A 20,368-nucleotide genomic window follows, 5' to 3' on the forward strand; every position below is an offset into this window, starting at 1 on the left:
CTACTGTTTAAATCAGTTTTTGTGTGTGCATATTGTCTTTTACCCTTACTTGTCTGATTCTTTTATTGTGTATCAATCACTGTACTTGAAAACCATGCCAAAATAAGTGAGGTGGTGGGAGTTATTTTTCTCAGAAAAGATTTATGAGACACTAATAAAACTATTTCTTTTCTGTATCTGAGACTTAAATCTAGGAGAAAATGTACATGTGAACTAGTCTTCTTTCAGTTCACCCTTAGTTCTAAGATGCAGCCAAACCCAAAGAGAAAGGTTTAAAAGCTCTCCCCATGCACAGGGCTGGAACAAATGAACAAGGGAGAAAGTCAATCAAGGAGTTTGTGAGGCCAAAGCTCCCCAGGACACTGGAAAGACATTAGCTTTCTACTTAAGTGAGAAGGTGAGCCTTTGGAAGGCTTTGAGTACTGCTAAAATCTGACTTAGATCTGAACAACTCACTTCCACTGTTGTGATAATAAAAATGATTATAGGGGACAAGAATAAAAACAGGGAAATCAGAGAGCAAAAACAGTAACCTGGCCTAGAGGTGACAGTGGCTCCCACTATGATATAGCAATGACAATAGTAGAAAGCAATGAATTCCAAATTGTTTTGGAAACAAAGGCAAAACAGTTTCTGGACAGAATGAATGTTGGTCTGGAAGTGCTGAACAAGATCCCAAGTATTTGCTGAGTTTTCGTGCAGGAGTCTTGCTTTTACAGTTGTTGGCAAGGAAACCTAAAGGGCATTTAGAATGGTAGGAGATCGAGCAAATCAGCAGCAGCTCTCCAAAGTGACCGTATGTTCCTCATCAGGAATGTACTCTAGGTATGTAGTTCTAGCTCAGTGATTCAGTTCTTGCCCATCACGTTCTGGATTCTATGCCCAAAATGTACACACACACACACACACACACACACACACACACACACACACACACACACACACACACACTCCATTTGGATAATTGATTTTGAGATTTCTGTTCAACATAGATATCTACTATTTTCTAACTTCCCTGTAGATCAATATAGTGTATTTTAGTTAGCATTTTACTTATTTCACTGGAAGTTATTCAGGGTTTCCATTCCACTTTAGCAGTAGTAGTGAATTGCTATTTTGATTTCTTTAATCTGGATATCATAATCTTCATGTTTTCTTTCACTAACCATCAATACTGTCTCCTGAAGATTCTTTAGTCTCTGATATCTTTTTAAGAATAAAATACTAATACATTTCTTTTTAAAATTTATTTTTAATTTCATGTGCATTTGTGTTTTCCCTGCATGTACATCTGCATGACGTGTTGGAACTGGAACCTCCTGGAACTGGAGTTACAGACAGTTGTGAGCTGCCATGTGGGTAATGGGAATTGAACCCAGGTCCTCTGGAAGAGCAGCCAGTACTCTTAACCGCTGAGTCATTTCTCCAGCCCCAATTTCTATTACTTTAAGAAAAACAGCAAGAGGACAATTGGAAATTTCCAAACATTTCTTTAGAATAGTGACTCTCTCTTTAAAACAAATAATCTTAAAGGAAGCAGGAAAGAGTGAGATATTCTTGGCTGGGTCTGGCTTAGATCCTCTGCATATATGTTATGGTTGTGTACCTTGGTCTTCTTATGAGAACTCCTAACAGTGGGGCGGGGCTGTCCCTTACTCTTCTGCCTGCTTTTGGGACAATTTTCCTCCTACTAATTTGTCTTCTAGCCTTCATACAAGGGAGGTGTCTAGTCTTATTGCTATATGACATGCCATGCTTGGTTAATATCGCTAGGATGCCTGCCCTCTTCTAAAGGGAAAGGAAGAAGGAGTGTTGGGGAGGTAGTAGGGAGTGATGGGGAAGGGAGGAAGGAGGGGAAACTGCCATTGGGATGTAATATATGAGAGAAGAATTAAAAAGGAGTAACACATTAGAATGTTTCTTTTACAAGAAGAAATAATCTAGTGAAGTACCTCGGGTTCTGCTGGAAGACACTAAGAAGTGTAATGTGGTATTCTGTCAGGCTGTGCTTTCCATTTATTTAAGTCATATTACTCAGCCTAAGAAGCCACATACATGGAAACAAATACGGTGAACTTGTGGTGGCCTTGCAGGCATTCCAACCTAATTCATTTTATTCTGTAGAAGTATAGATGGTTTAATTATTTTTTTTTTTAATTTTAAGTTCTGAAATTGTAGAAAGTCGACTGGAAGAGGTCAGGTGACAATATCAAATTTGAATTTTTGATTTTTTAAGAACCAAAATAGTTTTATGATTTCTTCTAAATTATCCTAATTGATTATGTTATTTGGATCAATTTTCAAAATGGTTGATTTAGATTTCTGCTAAACACTATTCTGGCCCTTCTTTGTTTTGTTTTGTTTTGTTTTTCTTCGAGACAGGGTCTCTCTCTGTAGCCTTGGCTGTCCTGGACTCACTTTGTAGACCAGGTTGGCCTTGAACTCACAGCGATCTGCCTGCCTCTGCCTCCCGAGTGCTGGGATTAAAGGCATGTACTACCATGCCCGGCTAACCTCTGACCCTTCTTAAAACCTTCTTTTTCTCTCTCTAGGCATTTGAACTATAAATGGTAAGTATGCATTTCTAAGTATTTCTAAGATTCCTTTCTCATATACCAAAGAGTTATATAGTATCATGGTGAACAGACACTAATTCCTGTCTGCTGCTGACATATATAAATGGAACAATATGGCCAAGCAGCTAAAGGCAATAACATAGATTGGGATAAGCATGTTAGAATTTCATATCCTTTATTTGACTTGCTCTTAACTGAAAATCTGCAACATGACTGATGTTCCTATTTAATAAGCAAATGGTTTAAATGATAAGAAAAGTAGGACTAAAGCAAAATGTAATAACTATCTCTAAAATGAAAGAATATTTTTCAGAAAATGACAGAAGAATCACATCTAAGTGAATATAGCAAAATGTTCAACTTGTCTTTGTACTGCCATATAATGCCTCCTATTTCAATTTGAAGATGGGCTAGTTGTAGAGGCACATACCTGCCATCATTCCCAAAGTTAGGGCAGTAGAATCTCAAGTTGAAGGCCAGCCTAGGTTACACAGTAAGATCTTGTCTCAAAATATTAAAATAACATGCCATATACGGTGATGCAAACCTTTAATCCCAGCATCCAGGAAGCAGAGGCAGACGGGTCAGAGTGAGTCATGGCCAGCTTGGCCTACATGAGTTCCTGAACAGCCAGGGCTACACAGTGAGACCTATCTCAAAACCAAGCAAAAAATTAAAATGAAGGTATAAAGGAGTTTCTTGGAAGACATGTGAGTATATCTTATCATTCAGCTGAGAAGACTTGGGTAAGAAATTCTAATTAGGACTTATCCAAGTTAGTGTCAGGTAAGTATAGTGAAGAGATTCCAGTCTTCTCACTCCTTCTCTGCATTTTAAATGTATACAAATGTTTTGCCTACATGTGTATGTGTGTACACCATGTGTGTGCCTATTACCAACAAAAGACATACAAGGACTTCAGATCCTGGAACTGAACTTATAAGTGGCTGTGTGCCACCACATAGGTGCTTGTAACCAAATACAGATCCTCTGCAAGAGCAACAAGTGCTCTTAACCAAAACTCATAGCAGACTGTATCTAAGTGGATTCTCAGAAATACTCCAAATAAATTTAAAGAAGGAAGCATGATTATACCACAAAGCAGCATATCTGCAACCTCCTTGGGAAGATTATTAAAAGGAAAATGTAGACTCAATAGCCCTGAGAATTTTCTCTTAAGTTTCCAGGTAATTCCAAGGTTGCAGGACTATAGAGCACTCTTGGAGTAGCAAGGTTGTAGGGCACATGGGTAGAGCTGAGCAAAATAGGGAAGTAGATGCAAAATGAAAAAGAATGCATACCATGGTATGACTTGAAGAGCTAGGCACTATCCTAGTTCAGCTATTACAGTAGCCATTCCAATTCCCTATCTTATATTTGTTTCTTCTCTGCTGCCTGGAAATGTCAATTACTTGCTTTTCCAGGTTCCCCCTACAGTTGAGATAGCCATGTGACCCAACTCTGCCTAATGAGACAAATGTCTGCATAGGGTTTACTGGTAAAGGAAAAGCTCTGTTTGTCACAGCCAATGATCATGCTGCTTTCACTGCATTTCCTTTCGTTCTGTTTGTTTTTGAAACAAGACACCACTATGTACTACAGGATGGTATTAAACCCACTACCCTCTTGCCTCAGCATCTCAAGTACAGTGCTTACTGCCATGAGTCATAAGGGCCTAGTAGTTCTTGTTCCTCAGGAGAAGACTTGCTTAGAGCCACAGCACCCACCATGTTACCAGAAGGCAACAATCCTACGTGCAAAGAATGGTAGAACAAAGGGTAAGAAAAATATGAAGCCTTGATGGTAAAACTAAACTCCTGTACTATCTTGGAATCTCTACAAGTAAACTTCTGTGAAATCATTTAATGTTTTCACTGCCTAAACCACTGTTACTACTATTGCTTAGGCCATTCTGTCATTAACCTAACTGAAGTATCTACCTAAACACACATTCTCTCTCCTTCTAGTCATTTTTTAAACAATACGGGTTTTTTTTTTTTTACAATAATAGTACTCAGCCTTTACTACTCTATTTGTGTGCTCTACCAAAGGGGCTCATTAATGATTTCCTAACTGCCATAAGCAAAGAAATCTTTTCTGCCTTCATCCTATATCATTTGACTCCGCTGAGCAGTCCTTCCTCTTCCCTCCAGTGACAGGTTGATATAGCAGTGTTTTAGTCTGGCCCTCCTTCTTAGCATCCATAGCTTTTCTCTAGTTCCTTCTGCCTCTGTCTCCTGTCTTATTACATTCCCCACAAACTTCTGTCTTTGGCTTTATTTCCTTATATCTTCTCCCTATGTGCTTTCATCAGCTCCCATAGATTCAGTTACTTGTAAACACGGTAATAGAAAACAATAGTTGGCCTGCAATTTTCCAGAATGTTAATGTAGGTCCATGTGTAAAAGGCAATGATGTAATAAGAACTGTGTTTCTTCCTTATATCTAGCCAGACCCAACCTGAGCAAAGAGGCCAAAGGAAAAAGGTACACAAAGATATCCTACATTTACTTCTGCATACTATAGCCACTACACTTCTTTAAGTAGGATACTGTTGAATAACAAGGAACCTGCTTGCTCTCTCTCTCTCTCTCTCTCTCTCTCTCTCTCTCTCTCTCTCTCTGTGTGTGTGTGTGTGTGTGTGTGTGTGTGTGTGTGTGTGTGTGTGTGTAGGGATACAAAATCACTTTTAGTTCAGCCAAACTATTGTACTACCTCTGGTACTACATAGGCAATTTGACTCCCTAATATAGAAATTATAGCACTGTAATGAAGTTATTTGTTCACATTTGTTGTGTTTCTCGAATGGGAAGTGATTGAAATCAGAGGTCATTGCTATACAGTAAGCACTTACCAAAAAGAGCAATCATGTTGGGCATAGTCATGTGTGCCTATAATCCCAGCAAATGGAAGCTGAGGAAGGAGGATGAATTTGAAGTCAGCCAGGACTATAGAGTGAGTTTAAGGCTAACCTGGGATACCAAGAAAGACACTGTCTCAAAAACAAACAAATGAAGAAAGAAAGGCTAATTACTTAATAAAATAGTTTAGAATTTTTAGACTAATGGCTTAAATATGTGATCTCATGAGGTCTCCTCAAGTGCTATGACTTCAAGTGGTCACATTTATAATTTAAGTGAGATGTCATAAAGTATTGAAATCACTTACTCTCACAGTATATGTTCTTCCTCCAACTCTATCCCGGGCTTCCAATACCAAGACATTAATTTTGTATTCAGATAAGAGTTTGGCAGCAGCCAACCCTAGAGGTAAAATAAAAGAGAAGAAATGTTAATATCTAAATGTGAGAAATCCCAAATTTGACCAGAGTAAAGGATAGTATATCCAATCTACTAATTTTACTATTATCCTAGAAATTTTCAACCACTATTAAAAGCTATCATAAAGGATCCTCAAATGACTAGCTTATTCGTCTTGTATTAGAGATTAGCTATTAAAAAAAAAAGTAATCTTTTTGACAGTGTATCTTGTTTTCTGGAGTAGTCAAATGACCCTTAGAGAATCTTCTATGTCCTCTTCCACAAATTCTGACTGTATAAACAGGGATAGGACTCAGTGACCTACCATGTACTATGCCCTGAGCTCCATCTCTAGCACTAAAAAAAATGCTAATTAAATAAACAGAAAAGCATGTTTTCCTGTAAAACCTCCATGTCTCTAGGAGCACTTAAATATCTAGGCTTTCCCCAACTTAAATTTTATCACCACCTCCTATGCTTTATATCTGCATTATACAGTGCCTAGATCTTGTTTCCCTCAATAGATTCTAAGATTCTTAAGATTAGAAGCTATTTTAGCTCAAAGCTAAGAACAGGTCTCATCTATAAATAAAAGCTTTTATAAAAGATACATTTCAAATTGAACATTATACCAGGGGAAAAGTTAAGACAGTGCTGTAAATTAGCATTTTATCATAGATACATCTATCAATAGGTATGATCATTTATGGTAACCTTAATTACCTAGCTCAGCAAGAGTTTGCCAGGTTCTTCCACTATAAATTTACACAGTAACTCTCCTTTATATATTGTACTCTTTGGAAGGAATGCTATGCATACTGTACATTTAAACAATAGGAACTTATGGTCTAGCTTTTTTTAATGTTTTGATTTTTTTGAAATTTACTCACATTACTTCTCAATTGCTACCATTTTGAGAATACTGTATCTAGAAAAATTGTTGAGAATTCTTCAGCAGTACGCATTTGGTTCTTTTCCTCATTTATTTATACAATCATAAGTATAGACTCACAAATCCTTGTTTTATACTTCAGTATTTAATCCAACACTATATTATTTATTGCTGAAATTATCCAAATTGTTCACTGGGAGTTCTTTTAATTGGTTCTTATGTCACCTTTGGCATTCCTCTATTAGTGTCCTCTATACATGTGCACGAACTTCCTTGCTTTCTTGTGCTAAATATGAATCTGAATAGTTAGTCTTGAAATTTAAATAGGAAGTTATTTAAGAAAATCAACTAGTGTTAGCCCTCCATATCCATAGTTCCTGCATCCTTAGATTCAATCAACTATAGACTGAAATATTTTTGGTTTTCTGTTTTGTTTTGGTTTTTGCTTGTTTGTTTTTAGTGATTGGGTCTCTAGCTTAGCATGGTGGTGTACACTTACAACACCAGCACTTGGAGGTAAAGGTTAAGAGGATCAGGACTTCAAAGCCCTCTGTCCTCAACTATATTGTCAGTTTGAAGCCAGCCCAGGCTATATGAGACCCTGTCCTCCAAAACGCACTTAAATAAATAATAAATAAATAAATAAATGAGCCTATAGTGAGCATATTCAAACTTTTTATCGTTATTCTACAAACAGCATTTAAACTATACAGATTTTCTCTGGTATTAGGTGTTACAAGTAATCTAGAGATGATTTAAAGCATATAGAATGATTAAAGAGGTTCTATGTAACTATATCATTTTATATTAAAAACTTGAAAATCCTCCAGTTTTGGTACCCACAGGGATTCTGGAATCAAACTGCCACAGATATCAAAGAATGACTGTGTACGTAAAACATTTCTTTCATGATCCTGAAAAATATCAATGCTAATATTCCTTGATTGTGAAGACAATGACTAATAAGGAGTTTTCATGACAAATAAAAAGTTAGAAGACATAAAAGAGTCACTTTTTAATGCTTAGCAGGTAAAGCACAGACAAACATTTTCAAAGAAGAAAGACATTTTCTCTTCTTTTTTTTTTTTTTTTTTTTTTTTTTTTTGAGACAAGGTCTTGCTATGCAGCTCAGGATGGCCTTGAACTGTCAGCAATCCTCTTGCTCCAACCTCCTTAGTGCTGTGATTACAGGTATGCAGCAGCATGCCCAGCTTCAAGAAAGTTTTTCTGAGGTAACTAGTTGTTGATTTGGAAGGGAAAACAAAAGATGATACCTATTATAAGATATGAATCTCTGAGATTACACTCCTTAACTATTTGTGGACTTACTTTGCATATCATTATACATTCTACCCCTCCCCACAGTCACTACAAAATCCAATGATCACTTGTAGAAAAAAATACTAGATCTCAATTGGATATGGCGGAACACACCTGTAATTGCTGCACTGAGAAGGCTCATTCAGGAGCCTGGCTGTGTAGTAAGATTATGTAGGCCAAAGAATGAAAGAAATAATGAGAAAGAAAAGGGAAGAGTTAAAATTAATTTTTAAAAAGGTAGTCAGTGAAAAATGAGTTATGAGGAAAGAGCAAGGATATTGTTTTCAAATATTGCTATAAAATGTCTAAAGGCTCTATATGTGTTATGAACAATGAGGCTATTGTGGCCAGATAGCAATGAATGAGGAGAAAACCAGACAGGGTCAAGTAAGAGTCCCAGGTGGTCCTCAAATTTGAGGTTGTTTTCCTCAGCCTACAGAGTCCTGGAATTACGAGGGCATGCTAATATGCTATCTTGATACAAACTTTTTGAAAATGCAAATATATAATACATCTTTGCTTCCTTAGAATAAGCCTGGTATGTTGTAGGTGTGCAAATGCTTGCTGTAACCATTACAAAAATTACATACTAAGAAAACAAATCCACACTCTATTCATGGGGATGAGAGTAACAGAAGAGGTGGGTGTTTCTTGTTTGTTTGCTTGCTTAGTTAATTTGGGTTCGGGTTTTATTTTGTTTCAGGTAAGGCCTTCCTATATAGCCTTGACTGACTTGGAATTCATAGACATCTGTTGCCTTCTGCTACTGCTGGGATTAAAAACACTATGTATCACCATGCCCTGCAACAAGATGGGTTTTACTGGTGCTTAGGGTTGAACCCAGGGCTTATACACATTATCTAGGCCAGTAAAGAACCACTGAGCTGTCTCTAGCCCCTAAATTACCTTTATCTCAGGTAACTAAGAAATCTTAACAATGATACAGTAAGTAATTTTTTTTCCAACAAGAAGCCATAACTTTATTAGTGATAGAAGCAGTAAAAAATGTCAAACCAAGCTGTAGCTCCACTTTTCAAACTCCAAAGGGAGGGTTGTCTTGCTGTCAAATAGTTACGTAAAACTATGGAACACTTCATGAATTTGCATGTCATCCTTACTCAGGGACCATGCTAATCTTCTCTGTATCATTCCAATTTTAGTATATGTGCTGCCAAAGCGAGCACTAGGGTAGGTATTAATAATCAATTTTCTGATTTTTAAACAAGTATTATGCTTGCTGAGAGAAAGAACAACTATCAGTGTGCATACACGCTGGTTACTGATACATACAACCATTCCTGTCTATCTACATACCTGGATTTTGTGCTTACTGTCAGATAAATCATTCTGTGTTTTTAAAAGGGCCAATCCAATCTTACAGTCCTTTCAATTTCAATAAGCTGAAAACACAGTACAGTCTCAAGTGATAAATAGAATTAAGATAACAATTAACTTCAATTTGCCCTTAACTCAAGAGACTGGTTGTCTAGACAGTCTCAGTTTATTTGATTATTGTCCAGCATTTATCTTCACTTTAGATAAACAAATCTCACCTAAGTTGGGGGATGTAATTACTTCTTGATTCATTATTTGCCCAATTTTTTTATTGAAATTTCAAATATACTTCAAGTGTTCCACAAAGACATCCTAAAATTATGCACCCTAGGAAAGGCTGAGTTTAAAGTCACAATTCCCTGAAAAGTTTTATGAAACACTAATCCTCAGAAACTCCAAGAAAAACTATTAACGTTCATAAAAGTTGGAATATTTATACTTCTCTTTTGGGAATAAATTTCAGGAAAACAGTGTTTATATTAAAGGCCTTGAACAATCCTGCAGCAAAATCATCATCATCATCATCTCATTAAAATTCAGAATTTCTCTACACTTTGCTATTCTATTTTAATAGACTGTGTTTCAAAATACAGTTTAGAAGAACTTTTTTAACCACCTTCAAGACTGTTCAAATAGTTACAGTAATAAATTCCCATAGGCAGGGCTCTAGGTTAAATAACATCTATAACATAAGCTAAGTATGGGAACAAAGCTTCAATATAGTCATGGCTTAACCTCTAAAACCTCACAAATCAGTCTCTTTATTCTTTTTTTCTTTTAAAGATTTTTTTATGTATTATTTTGTATACAGTGTTCTGCCTGCATGTACACCTGCAGGCCAGAAGAGGGCATCACCTCACATTACAGATGTGAGGCACCATGTGGTTGCTGGGGATTGAACTCAGGACCTTTGGAAAACCAGGTGGTGCTCTTACCCACTGAGCCATCTCTCCAGCCCCATTCTCTTTATTCTTATAAGTGACATTTCCAACTTTTAATATTGATCATCATCCCAGAATGTGTATAGTTAATTCCTTACTATTTTGTGATGTGGTCCTTGGCCAACAAAATTCTTATATAACTGCACACTCTAATTCTTGAACTGAATATTCTAAGGATAATAAAAAGTTTGATTATACTTAAGTTTCCACGCAACATTTGTCAAGGCAGAAAACAGAGAATCTCAGAAAAATTTGAAGGCACATGGTGAGCACTCCATTAACAAATATTGAATGAACAGATGGATGAATAAATGGATGAACAAAGGAATAAATGAATGAATATGGATACACAATAAAAAGGGTTTAATGTAAGCCACAGCTCACAGTTAACTCATTTAATTTGGAAATGATTCACTTAAATTTAAATATCATCTTCATTATAGTTTATAATTTATCTAAAGTCCACAACACTTTTGTCAAGCATTACTTCCTCCATAAAGTAATTCCCTTGCAATTTCCTGGAGGCAGAATTAGCTGTTCCCTCTGTGTGCCCTGTCCCTGTGAACCAACCTTAAGCATATGCTGAATATCCCTCATCTTGCAACGTTTAGGACCCTAAATCTTTTAGATTTCAAATTATCTGTTTAGATTTTATTTGCATAGATAGATTGATAGATAGACAGACAGATAGATAGATATAGATAACTGGGGAATGGACTCAAGTCTAAGCACTGAATTCACTTATGTTTCATTATACACCATATAAACATGGGCTTAAAGTAGCTTTATGCGATACTCTCATGTGCTTTCGGACTGTGACCTGTCACATGATGCCAGGTACAAAATTTTCCACATATGGCATCATGCCAGCACGAAAAAAAACTTTCAGAATTTTTTGTCTTCAAGCTAGGAGCGCTCAGCCAGTACCAGCAGCACTTCAGATTCATAGATGAAACCCCTGCCACATAGACAGTCCTATGTCTTATATAAACTGTATAGATAAATGAGCTAACAGATAAACTAGAGAACACCCTCTGATCAAATGAGTCTTTCATGTGAGTCATAATTTTATCATGCCTTTAGACTTGATACCCTATGAGCATATAAAGGGGAAGGAAGTTCCCCTCTGGCACAGTCATAGGGGAAGGGAGTAAGGGGAAAATGGGAGGGAAGAATGGGAGGATACAGGGGATGGGACAACCATTGAGATGTAACAAGAATAAATTAATAAAAAAAAGGGCAATGATCTTTATAATCTATAATACATATAAACAATAAATGCATATTTAGTATCAACAGCTTCACTTCAAAAGGTATGATATTCAAATACTAATGTTGATCCTCAGCACCATAAAAACTGGCTTGGAACCTGTAATCCCGACACTTAAAATGTGGATACAGGAAAATCAGAAGTTCAAAATCATCCTCAGCTACACAATAAGTTTGAAGCCAGTTTAAGTACATAAGACACTGTCTCAGAAAAAAAAAAAAGGAACAGAACAAAAGAGAACTTACTTTACTTAGCTTTCAATCTGAATAGTCTATTTACTACTAAAATTCTTAAGTTGTAAATAATCTTTCTGTTTATTCACTTATTTGCTTGAAACAAATTCTCATATAGCTAAAGCTGGCTTTGAACTTGGTATGTAAGAGCCGGGCGTGGTGGCGCACGCCTTTAATCCCAGCACTCGGGAGGCAGAGGCAGGCGGATCGCTGTGAGTTCGAGGCCAGCCTGGTCTACAAAGTGAGTCCAGGACAGCCAAGGCTACACAGAGAAACCCTGTCTCGAAAAACCAAAAAAAAAAAAAAAAAAAAAAAAAGTTTAGGAGCCAGGCATGGTGGCGCACGCCTTTAATCCCAGCACTTGGGAGGCAGAGGCAGGCGGATCGCTGTGAGTTCAAGGCCAGCCTGGTCTACAAAGCAAGTCCAGGACAGCCAAGGCTACACAGAGAAACCCTGTCTCAAAAAAAAAAATTTAAAAAAAAAAAAAACTTGGTATGTAGCCAAAGATGGCCTCCAATTCCTGATCCTACTACCTCTACTACATGCAGAGATTATACACATGCATCTCAACATCCACTGGGATTTATATATATATTGTATATTTTACCACTTCTGTGAAATCTCATAATCAATCCAAATTATACTGTAGGCCCTATGACACTGAAAAAGTTTCAAGAACATATAATGTTAACTTGGTAGAAAAGAAAAAAAACTATGTATAAAAATATGACCTTTTTTTAAAAGTGAAAAAAGTCAAATAGTTTTCAAAGGGATATTTGTGTGGTGGTTTCTTCTCCTTCCACCCTCCCTCTCACACTTCTCTATCTTTCCCTCCCCTCCACCATATATGTGGGGTAGGGGGCCTATAGTGCATTCACCCATGTGATCACCTGCGAAGGCCAGAAATGTGCTTAAAATCTACCTCTATTGCTTCAGCAACTTATTTTTTGAAGTAGTGCCTGCCATTGAACCTGGGACTTGCCTTTTTGTTGACTATCTGCCTAGTAAGTCACCAGGATCTATCTGTTTCCACAACTCCAATCAAGCCTGGGAGAATACTACATGCAGAATGGATGTGGGGAGAGAGTTATTATTTTAAAGCATAGCCACTGGGAAAGTATTAAAGTTAGGTAGTTTGAGGAATCAGAAGTCTTCCCCGGAGATGAGGGCATGAACATGGTAAGGTAACTAAGGAAGCAGAAGAGGAATCTGTCCAGTTCAAAGGACCGGAAAAAAAGAGTATGGAAGGCCTGGGGATGTAACTTAGTTGTAGAAGCATGTACTTAACATATGTGAAACCTAGTGTTTATTGTCTAGCACATGAAAAAATATATAATGAGATGTAAAAAAGGACATGACTGGATATGTAGCTCACTTTGTAATGTTCACCTAGCATGTATGTTCCATTACTAGTAATGAATGAAAAATAAAACTTGGCGTGGTGGCACACCTGTAATCCTCGCACTCAAGAAGTAGAGGCAAGATGATAAAAAGGTCAAGATCATCCTTGGCTGCATGGTGACTTCAAATTAAGCCTTTGCTGTATAAGAACCTGTCTCAGAAACAAATTAATTAAATAAAATAGAGAAGAAGATGTATCAAAAATTACGGAAAAAGTGGTATCCAAGAAAAGAATCAAAGAACTGCAGGAGAAGATATATTGAATCTGCAATATTTAAGTGCTAAATACCCATGAAAAGATAAACTATTGCATATAAGTTTAGAGAATGAAAAGGATTCAAATTAAAGATTTAAGAGCTTTCTGTAATTAAAAGAACAATGGTGCAATATAATGAGAAAGAAGAGTATAAGAAACCAAGGGTGACTTACAGCAGAGCCTTGAGGTGATTTCAAATGTTATAAGCATAACATTAAAAATGCTAATTATTGCCTATAGATTATAGTCACATAGGTAGCATGCCAAGAATATGCGAATCCTAATAGAAAATTTTTTGGAATGTCCAAAGCAATTAAAACTGACACAAAGCACCTCTTCTTTGAGAAACCTATACCCTTGCTTTGGAGGTGTATCTTAACTCCCTTCCAGATTGCCACTGTCTGTAACCTTTGTGCTTAAAACCTACGTTAATAATATTTTTTAAATCCTTCAACAATGCTTCAATGAATACACAAATTTGAATCATAAGCTGGGAAGGGTGACAATACCTTTAACTAGCACTTGGGAGACAAAAACAGAAAGATCATGAGTTCATGGCAGCCTCAACAACATGACAAATGTGAAATGTGAGGCCAGACTGAGTTATATCAGACCTCTGTCAAAACAAGCAGAGGGACTATATCATGGGACTCCTATCATGGGACATGGCCAAGTATAAACAAGCAGACATGTTGTGGAGTTCACAAGAAGGCTCTTGCCTATTCATGAAGCATAAAGCCTGACCTAATACCTCAGTCAGACAAGCATTCACATCTATGTTAGTAATAAATCATTTTGGATAACAACACAGACAAAAAGTAATGTTTCTAGTCAGTTTGGCTGCTAAAATCTCTCAAATCTGGCTGGTGGAAATGATACTAAGGGAAAACAAGTCCTTTTTCCCACTGTTGCTGGCAGGCTGAAAGTTGGTATTTGGAATAAGTAAGCATATGAACTACTGAGAAAAAAAAATGTTCTCTACCTCCTCCCCAGAGATGTACTAATTAATAATCCCCAAAAATAGATCTAGATTTTTGTTGAGTTTTATATAATTTGAATGCTGTCTTTAACAAGTAAGAAATTAGAGCCGGGCGTGGTGGCGCACGCCTTTAATCCCAGCACTTGGGAGGCAGAGGCAGGTGGATCGCTGTGAGTTCGAGGTCAGCCTGGTCTACAAAGTGAGTCCAGGATGGCCAAGGCTACACAGAGAAACCCTGTCTCAAAAAACCAAAAAAAAAAAAAAAAACCCAAAAAAACAACAACAACAAAAAAAAAAACAAATAAGAAATTAATAAGCTAGGTATGATACACACAAATGTAACTAACCCCAGCACTTGGAGTGGGAAGCAGAACACAGGGAGTTCAAGTCCAGCCTTTGTTACGTAAGACCCTGTTTCAATCCACCACCACCACCACCAAACAAACAAAAAAGAATGCAAAATTGCAACATGACTCAGTATAAAGCGGGTTATTTATTTAGAGTGAGAATCAGAAGGGACCTCAAGTTTTAAGGTTCATTAGCTACATGCTTAATACACTTCTGTTGATAACTCAATATTAGCAGTCAGGTATGAAAAAGGAGAAAGACCAAGCAATTAGACAACAGAAAAACAAAAGACATGGCTGGGCTATAGCTCACTTGATAGAGTGCTTGCCTACCATGCATAAAACCCTGGCATTGATCCCCATCACTACACAAAGTAGGCATGGCACCCCACATCTGCAATCTGAGCACTTGGCAGTTGAATGCTAGAGAATCAGAAATCAAAGTTCATCCTTGGCTACACATTACATTGGATGCCAGCCTGAGATACATGAGACTCTGTCTCATAAATTTTTTAAGAAGATAGGATGGAGAGATAGGCTAAACTCACAACTAAGCATCAAAAAAAAATTTTTTTAAAGACAAAGCTTTCTTTAAGGAACACTGGAGACAAACCAAGAAAAGGACAAGAATAAAATGCCAGAAAAACAGCAAATTGTGGTATGGTGTTAATCAATTTATGCTACATATTATCATCATATTTATAGTCCAATGATCAACAATCACATTGCTTCTTGGGTCCTCACCTAGAAGAACCATGTTTTGGGGAACATCAATCCCCTAAACTGTAGGCACTCAACAAGTGTTTATGGAAGGAAGGAAGCAAAGAAAAATTGAGGGAGGGAGGGGAGGAAGAAGAGAGGGGAGGAAGGAAAAATGGCTCCTTTCTCTTACTCTCTACTAGGATCTGATTCCCTTTGATGCTGCAGCACACACTTATATTGTTGCAGCCACTAGCCAGGACTTCCAAAGCAACAGTTCATACCAATGTGGTGATTAAGACTGTTTACCCTGAACACCATATTTACTCCCTTCTACTGTCCTTCTTCCTCTAAGTTAGATCTTGCACAGGTATCTGTGAAATTATTAACACCTGTCAACGTGGGTTTCTACCTAGAGCCAAAACATAATTCCTAAGTGTTTCCAATATGACAATATAAGTGTCAATTTAACATACAAATATTTGAGATGTCTCCAGAAAAATAGAGAAAAAGTTAGTTGTACCCCTTACTTGATGAGCCATTCAAGCCAGAAGCACAAGATAAGATGCAGGCAGTGCAATTCTCAGCAAGGGCTTACAAGGCACTCCCTGACCTACCCCTGGCTCCTGCTCTATTCCCTTTAGGCAATAAATACCATATGCTTTTATTCTAGTTCTGAAAAAGCAGCAAGAGTAGGTTGAAATATACAGCTCCTTTTAAAAACCTTACCCTTTCCTAAAAGACTCCGCCTCCGTGTTTTTTACCTACTCAGTTTTCTAAGGAATGGTGCTTTAGAGACGAGCATAACTGAACTAATCCATCCTACTACTGCTGCAATAGTACAGACATCCATATGCTGGTGCTCTGTTCAGAGGACAGGATATAAAATCAGAGAAGCCAAGCAACCACCTCAAGAATTGGAAGTGAAGGAAGAAAACAGGTCTGAGGCTTCCTGGGGAGGCAAGTAGAGCTCAGGACTGTTACTGAAACTCTCAAACCACAGTTTCTTGGTCTTGTAAAATAGCAAATATGTTGCCCACCCACAGGACTAGTAAGGATAGAGGAAACTCATGTAATGTGCTAAATGTAACTGCACAACAGAGCTAATAAATCATTAGCATTTAGTATTAGGAGTCAAATTATTTTGCCTCCCTCCACCAGTGCATACCACCAGCAAAGGGACCAGCCCCCAACTCCCATCTGGCAGGATCTGGGGCCCTGCTATAGTAATACTCTTACATGCAGGAGAAAGACCCTCCCAAACACAACAAGGACATTGCAAGTTCCCTTACCCCTGGTTAGCCAGGGCCCCTTAAGCTACAGTTAAGGATCCAAACTGACCTGAGATGCCGCCTCCAATCACGACTACGTCGAACATGTGGCCTGTGGTATGGGGCTTCTCCAGATCCGTCATGGTTTGGGTGAAAACGTCCCGAGACTTGGGTTTAAGAGGGGGGACCGCCCAGGGTGGAACAGACCCTTGTTCCGCCCCTTGGCTGGTGTCTAGGGGCGGAGCTGATCTTTCTACATATACCCGGGGGGAGCCCGGCCCTGAGGGCGGAGCGGGTCCTTGTGCGCTGACAAGGGGAGAGCTCAGGGGCGGAGCTGATCTTTGCCGAGATACCCAGGCAGAGCCCCTCACGCTGCCCGGGGATGGCCCTACTGTAGACATTGGAGGGGAATAGAAACGAGGAGGTCCTTGCGTCAAACCTCGGGGGTTAATCACTGAAGAACTTGTGGACCTAGGTAATGAGCTATCAAACAGCAGATGCCGGGAACGGAAAGTAGGAACAGAAGATGATGTGCCTAACCAAGAAGAGACTGACACCGAGCGCACCTGGGAGTCTTCGGACGACACTCCCGGGGTGTTCTCTAGAGTGTCAGGCAGTTCTAAGGAAGGCAGGGACATGTTACTCTGTATAGGTTGTTCGATTGCCGTTCCCCAGAGGGAGCTAGACAACATGGATGAAGTGGACTCCTCTGTGGCCCCTTCGGGAGTGCTGACCAGTGAGTGAGGGACAGACCCTAGTTCCGACTCTAGAGAAGTACTACCTATAGAAGTCATCGAGGACACTTGCCTAGAAGTCACCAAGGACCTTTGCCCAAAAGATTGGGCTGAGTCCGGGAGTGGGACAGACCCTGCGCCAGATAAGCGCTGGGAGGCTGAGCTAAGGATGGAGGAGTCTGAAGCAGGTCTAGGGACCTGATCACTCTGCCTGCGGACGTTTAAGTCCCAGGAAAAAGACTTTGAGTCGGTGTCATTTCTATAGCCAGAATTATCACTGAGTCTCTGAGAGACGTTGGTGGAAGTCGAGGGACCACCCAGCACCTGAACGGACTCGCTTATCTGAGAGGAGGAAAAGGGTTGGGAGGCTGCCTGCCACGGAGAGTTGGAGGACTCGTAAGAGCAGCTGCCTGACGCACTGGCTAGGCGGGACGTCCCCGTGGCGGTCCGCAAAGCGGCCTCCCGGGTTTCAGGGGCCCATTCCACCTCGCGCGCCCCCTGGCTGCCGCGGCCCCGCGCGCGGCCGCGGCCCAAGGAGAAGGCCTTGTTTTCGGACATAATTCTCAGTGGCGGGAAAGCCGCGAACGGCTACCACGAACCTCCCCCGCCCTCAACAGCGTTTGGCCTTCAGGGCCCAGCTGTTCATTTACCAATCCTCACACAGAAGCCCAGCCCAAGCGGCCGGCCGGCCCACTTGGAGGCGGAGAGACGAGGCGTCAGCGCGGCGCAGCTCCGCCTTTCCCGCTTGCAGAGCGCGGGGGGGGGGGGGGGGGGGGGCTTGTTTTATACGCAGGCGCGAGACCGGAAGCTACCACCGCGAACAGGAGGGGGCGGGACGCGTGTGTGGGCGGAGTCCGCGCGGGCGCTGATGGGGGTTATTAACCTGCCGCTTTCACGATATCTGTTTATCTTAGGGATATACGAGCTGGAGTTCGCTCAAAAAAAAAAAAAAAAGTGAATTTAAGGGAAACAAACCCAAAGAACGAAAAGATGGGACTCTGCCTGGCTTGGTTTGGTCTAACCATCTGATGACGTCACTAGGCGGAGCTGTTCGCGCAGCCCTGCACGTTCCTGGGCCGTGAAGTGGAGAGGGGGAGGGGCAAGCTGCCTGTCCAAGGAAAGGTTATTAGTTTTCTGTGGTGTGTTTTCCATCGAACGTATCTTACCACAATCTAAGCGAGAAAAATAACTCAGCTACCACAAATTAAATGGCACCAAGATTTAAAAACGAAAGCTAAAGGATGCCTAAGGTGAAAAGAAAAGAAAATGTGTGGGGCAGTGTAGAACATAGCCGTACACACTTGTAATCCAAGCATTCTGGAGGCCAAAACAGAAAGATTGGGAGTTCGGGACTGGCAAACTCTCATGGTGTGAGTCCAGGCCCTAGTGGGTAGAGGGATGGCTACAGAGTGAGGAGAGTGGTGGAGAGGGAAAAGAGAATTTATTCTAATAGTATCCTTCCACAAGCACGGGGTTGTTATCTTTTATTAAAAATCACTTTTATGCCGGGCGGTGGTGGCACACGCCTTTAATGTCAGCACCTGGGAGGCAGAGGCAGGTGGATCTCTGAGTTCAAGGCCAGCCTGGTCTACAAAGTGAGTCCAGGACAGTCAAGGCTACACAGAGAAACCCTGTCTCGAAAAACCAAAAAAAGAAACATTTTTATTTGTTGAAAATATTTCATGCATGCATATTAATGTATCTTGATCACTTCTACCACGCTGGCTACCTGAGACGCGTCCTTTTTTTTTTTTTTTATTTTACATAATGTTTTTCTTTTAAAGATGGAGCATCATAGTGTCACTGTGTTGATCAAACTGACCTCAAGTTCCTAAGTTCAAGTGACGCTCTTTACCATAGCCTCTGTATTGCTGTGTAAGCATTAGCATGCAAAGTGTTTGCAACTATTTAAAGCCCATCCATGGGAGGTTAGTTCTGTGAGCTTTAGTATGTCTATACAGTAAAAACACTTAGTTAAAATTGAATTCCATTTATGTATTTTGTGTGAGGGTACACATGTACCTTAGCCCTCATGTAGAGCTCATAGGAAACTTTCTCATTCTATTCCCTTCTACCACCATGTGGCTCTTCGGCATCTAACTTAGGTCATCAAGTTTGGCAGCAAGTGCCTTTACTCACTGAGCCATCTCACTAGCCCCAAAACACCAAAAATGAAAGACTCTAGGCAGGCAGTGGTGGCACAAGCCTTTAATCCCAGCACTCAGGAGGCAGAGGATCTGAGTTCCAGGCCAACCTGGTCCACAGAGAGAGCTCCAGCTAGAGCCACACAGAAAAACCCTGCCTCAGGAAAAAAAACCAAAATAATAATAATAATAATAATAATAATAATAATAATAATAATAATAATAATAATAATAATAATAAAGTAATTGGAGTAATTTTCAGGATATCACCCAATGATAAAATCAAGCTATGAATATAAACAGCATACTTTTTTTTTTTTGGTTTTTCGAGACAAGGTCTCTCTGTGTTAGCCTTGGCTGTCTTGGACTCACTTTGTAGACCAGGCTGGCCTCAAACTCACAGCGATCCGCCCGCCTCTGCCTCCCGAGTGCTGGGATTAAAGGCATGCGCCACCACGCCCTGCAAACAGCATGGGCATTTGTGTCCTCATGTAAAAAAATTTTTGCTTTTCAAGAAGAACTATAAAAAGGATAAATCAGACAAATGGGTGAGGATGAGATACAAAGAATAGAGATGATAACTATTATACTGTTCTCTGTAATTCTTTGGAAATAGATCAGCTCTCATTAAGACATCTTCAGGGATTTAATGAAGCCCTCCAATTCATAAGTCTGCCCATCTAAGAGAACAGGATTCACACCAGACAAGC

The 20,368-nt window shown here is 39.6% G+C and overlaps 1 protein-coding gene and 1 non-coding gene across 2 annotated transcripts in view; both read right to left on the reverse strand.

The window, feature by feature from the left end:
* The window catches only part of Maoa (monoamine oxidase A), a 55,711-nt gene extending 38,638 nt beyond the window's left edge, over nt 1–17,073 (reverse strand). The window contains exons 1-2 of the mRNA XM_051142540.1: nt 16,851–17,073; nt 5,745–5,839 (exon numbers count right to left, since the gene is read on the reverse strand). Coding sequence (XP_050998497.1) covers nt 5,745–5,839; nt 16,851–16,923 — 168 coding nt within the window. The 5' untranslated portion in view covers nt 16,924–17,073. The remainder of the gene's footprint in view (nt 1–5,744; nt 5,840–16,850) is intronic.
* LOC127185963 (U6 spliceosomal RNA) lies at nt 9,126–9,232 on the reverse strand. Its single transcript, XR_007830229.1, has one exon. It is a non-coding gene; the product is annotated as a U6 spliceosomal RNA (small nuclear RNA).
* Nucleotides 17,074–20,368: the final 3,295 nt, after the last annotated feature.

This window comes from Acomys russatus, chromosome X (genome assembly GCF_903995435.1).
Source record: "Acomys russatus chromosome X, mAcoRus1.1, whole genome shotgun sequence".
NCBI lineage: Eukaryota > Metazoa > Chordata > Mammalia > Rodentia > Muridae > Acomys > Acomys russatus.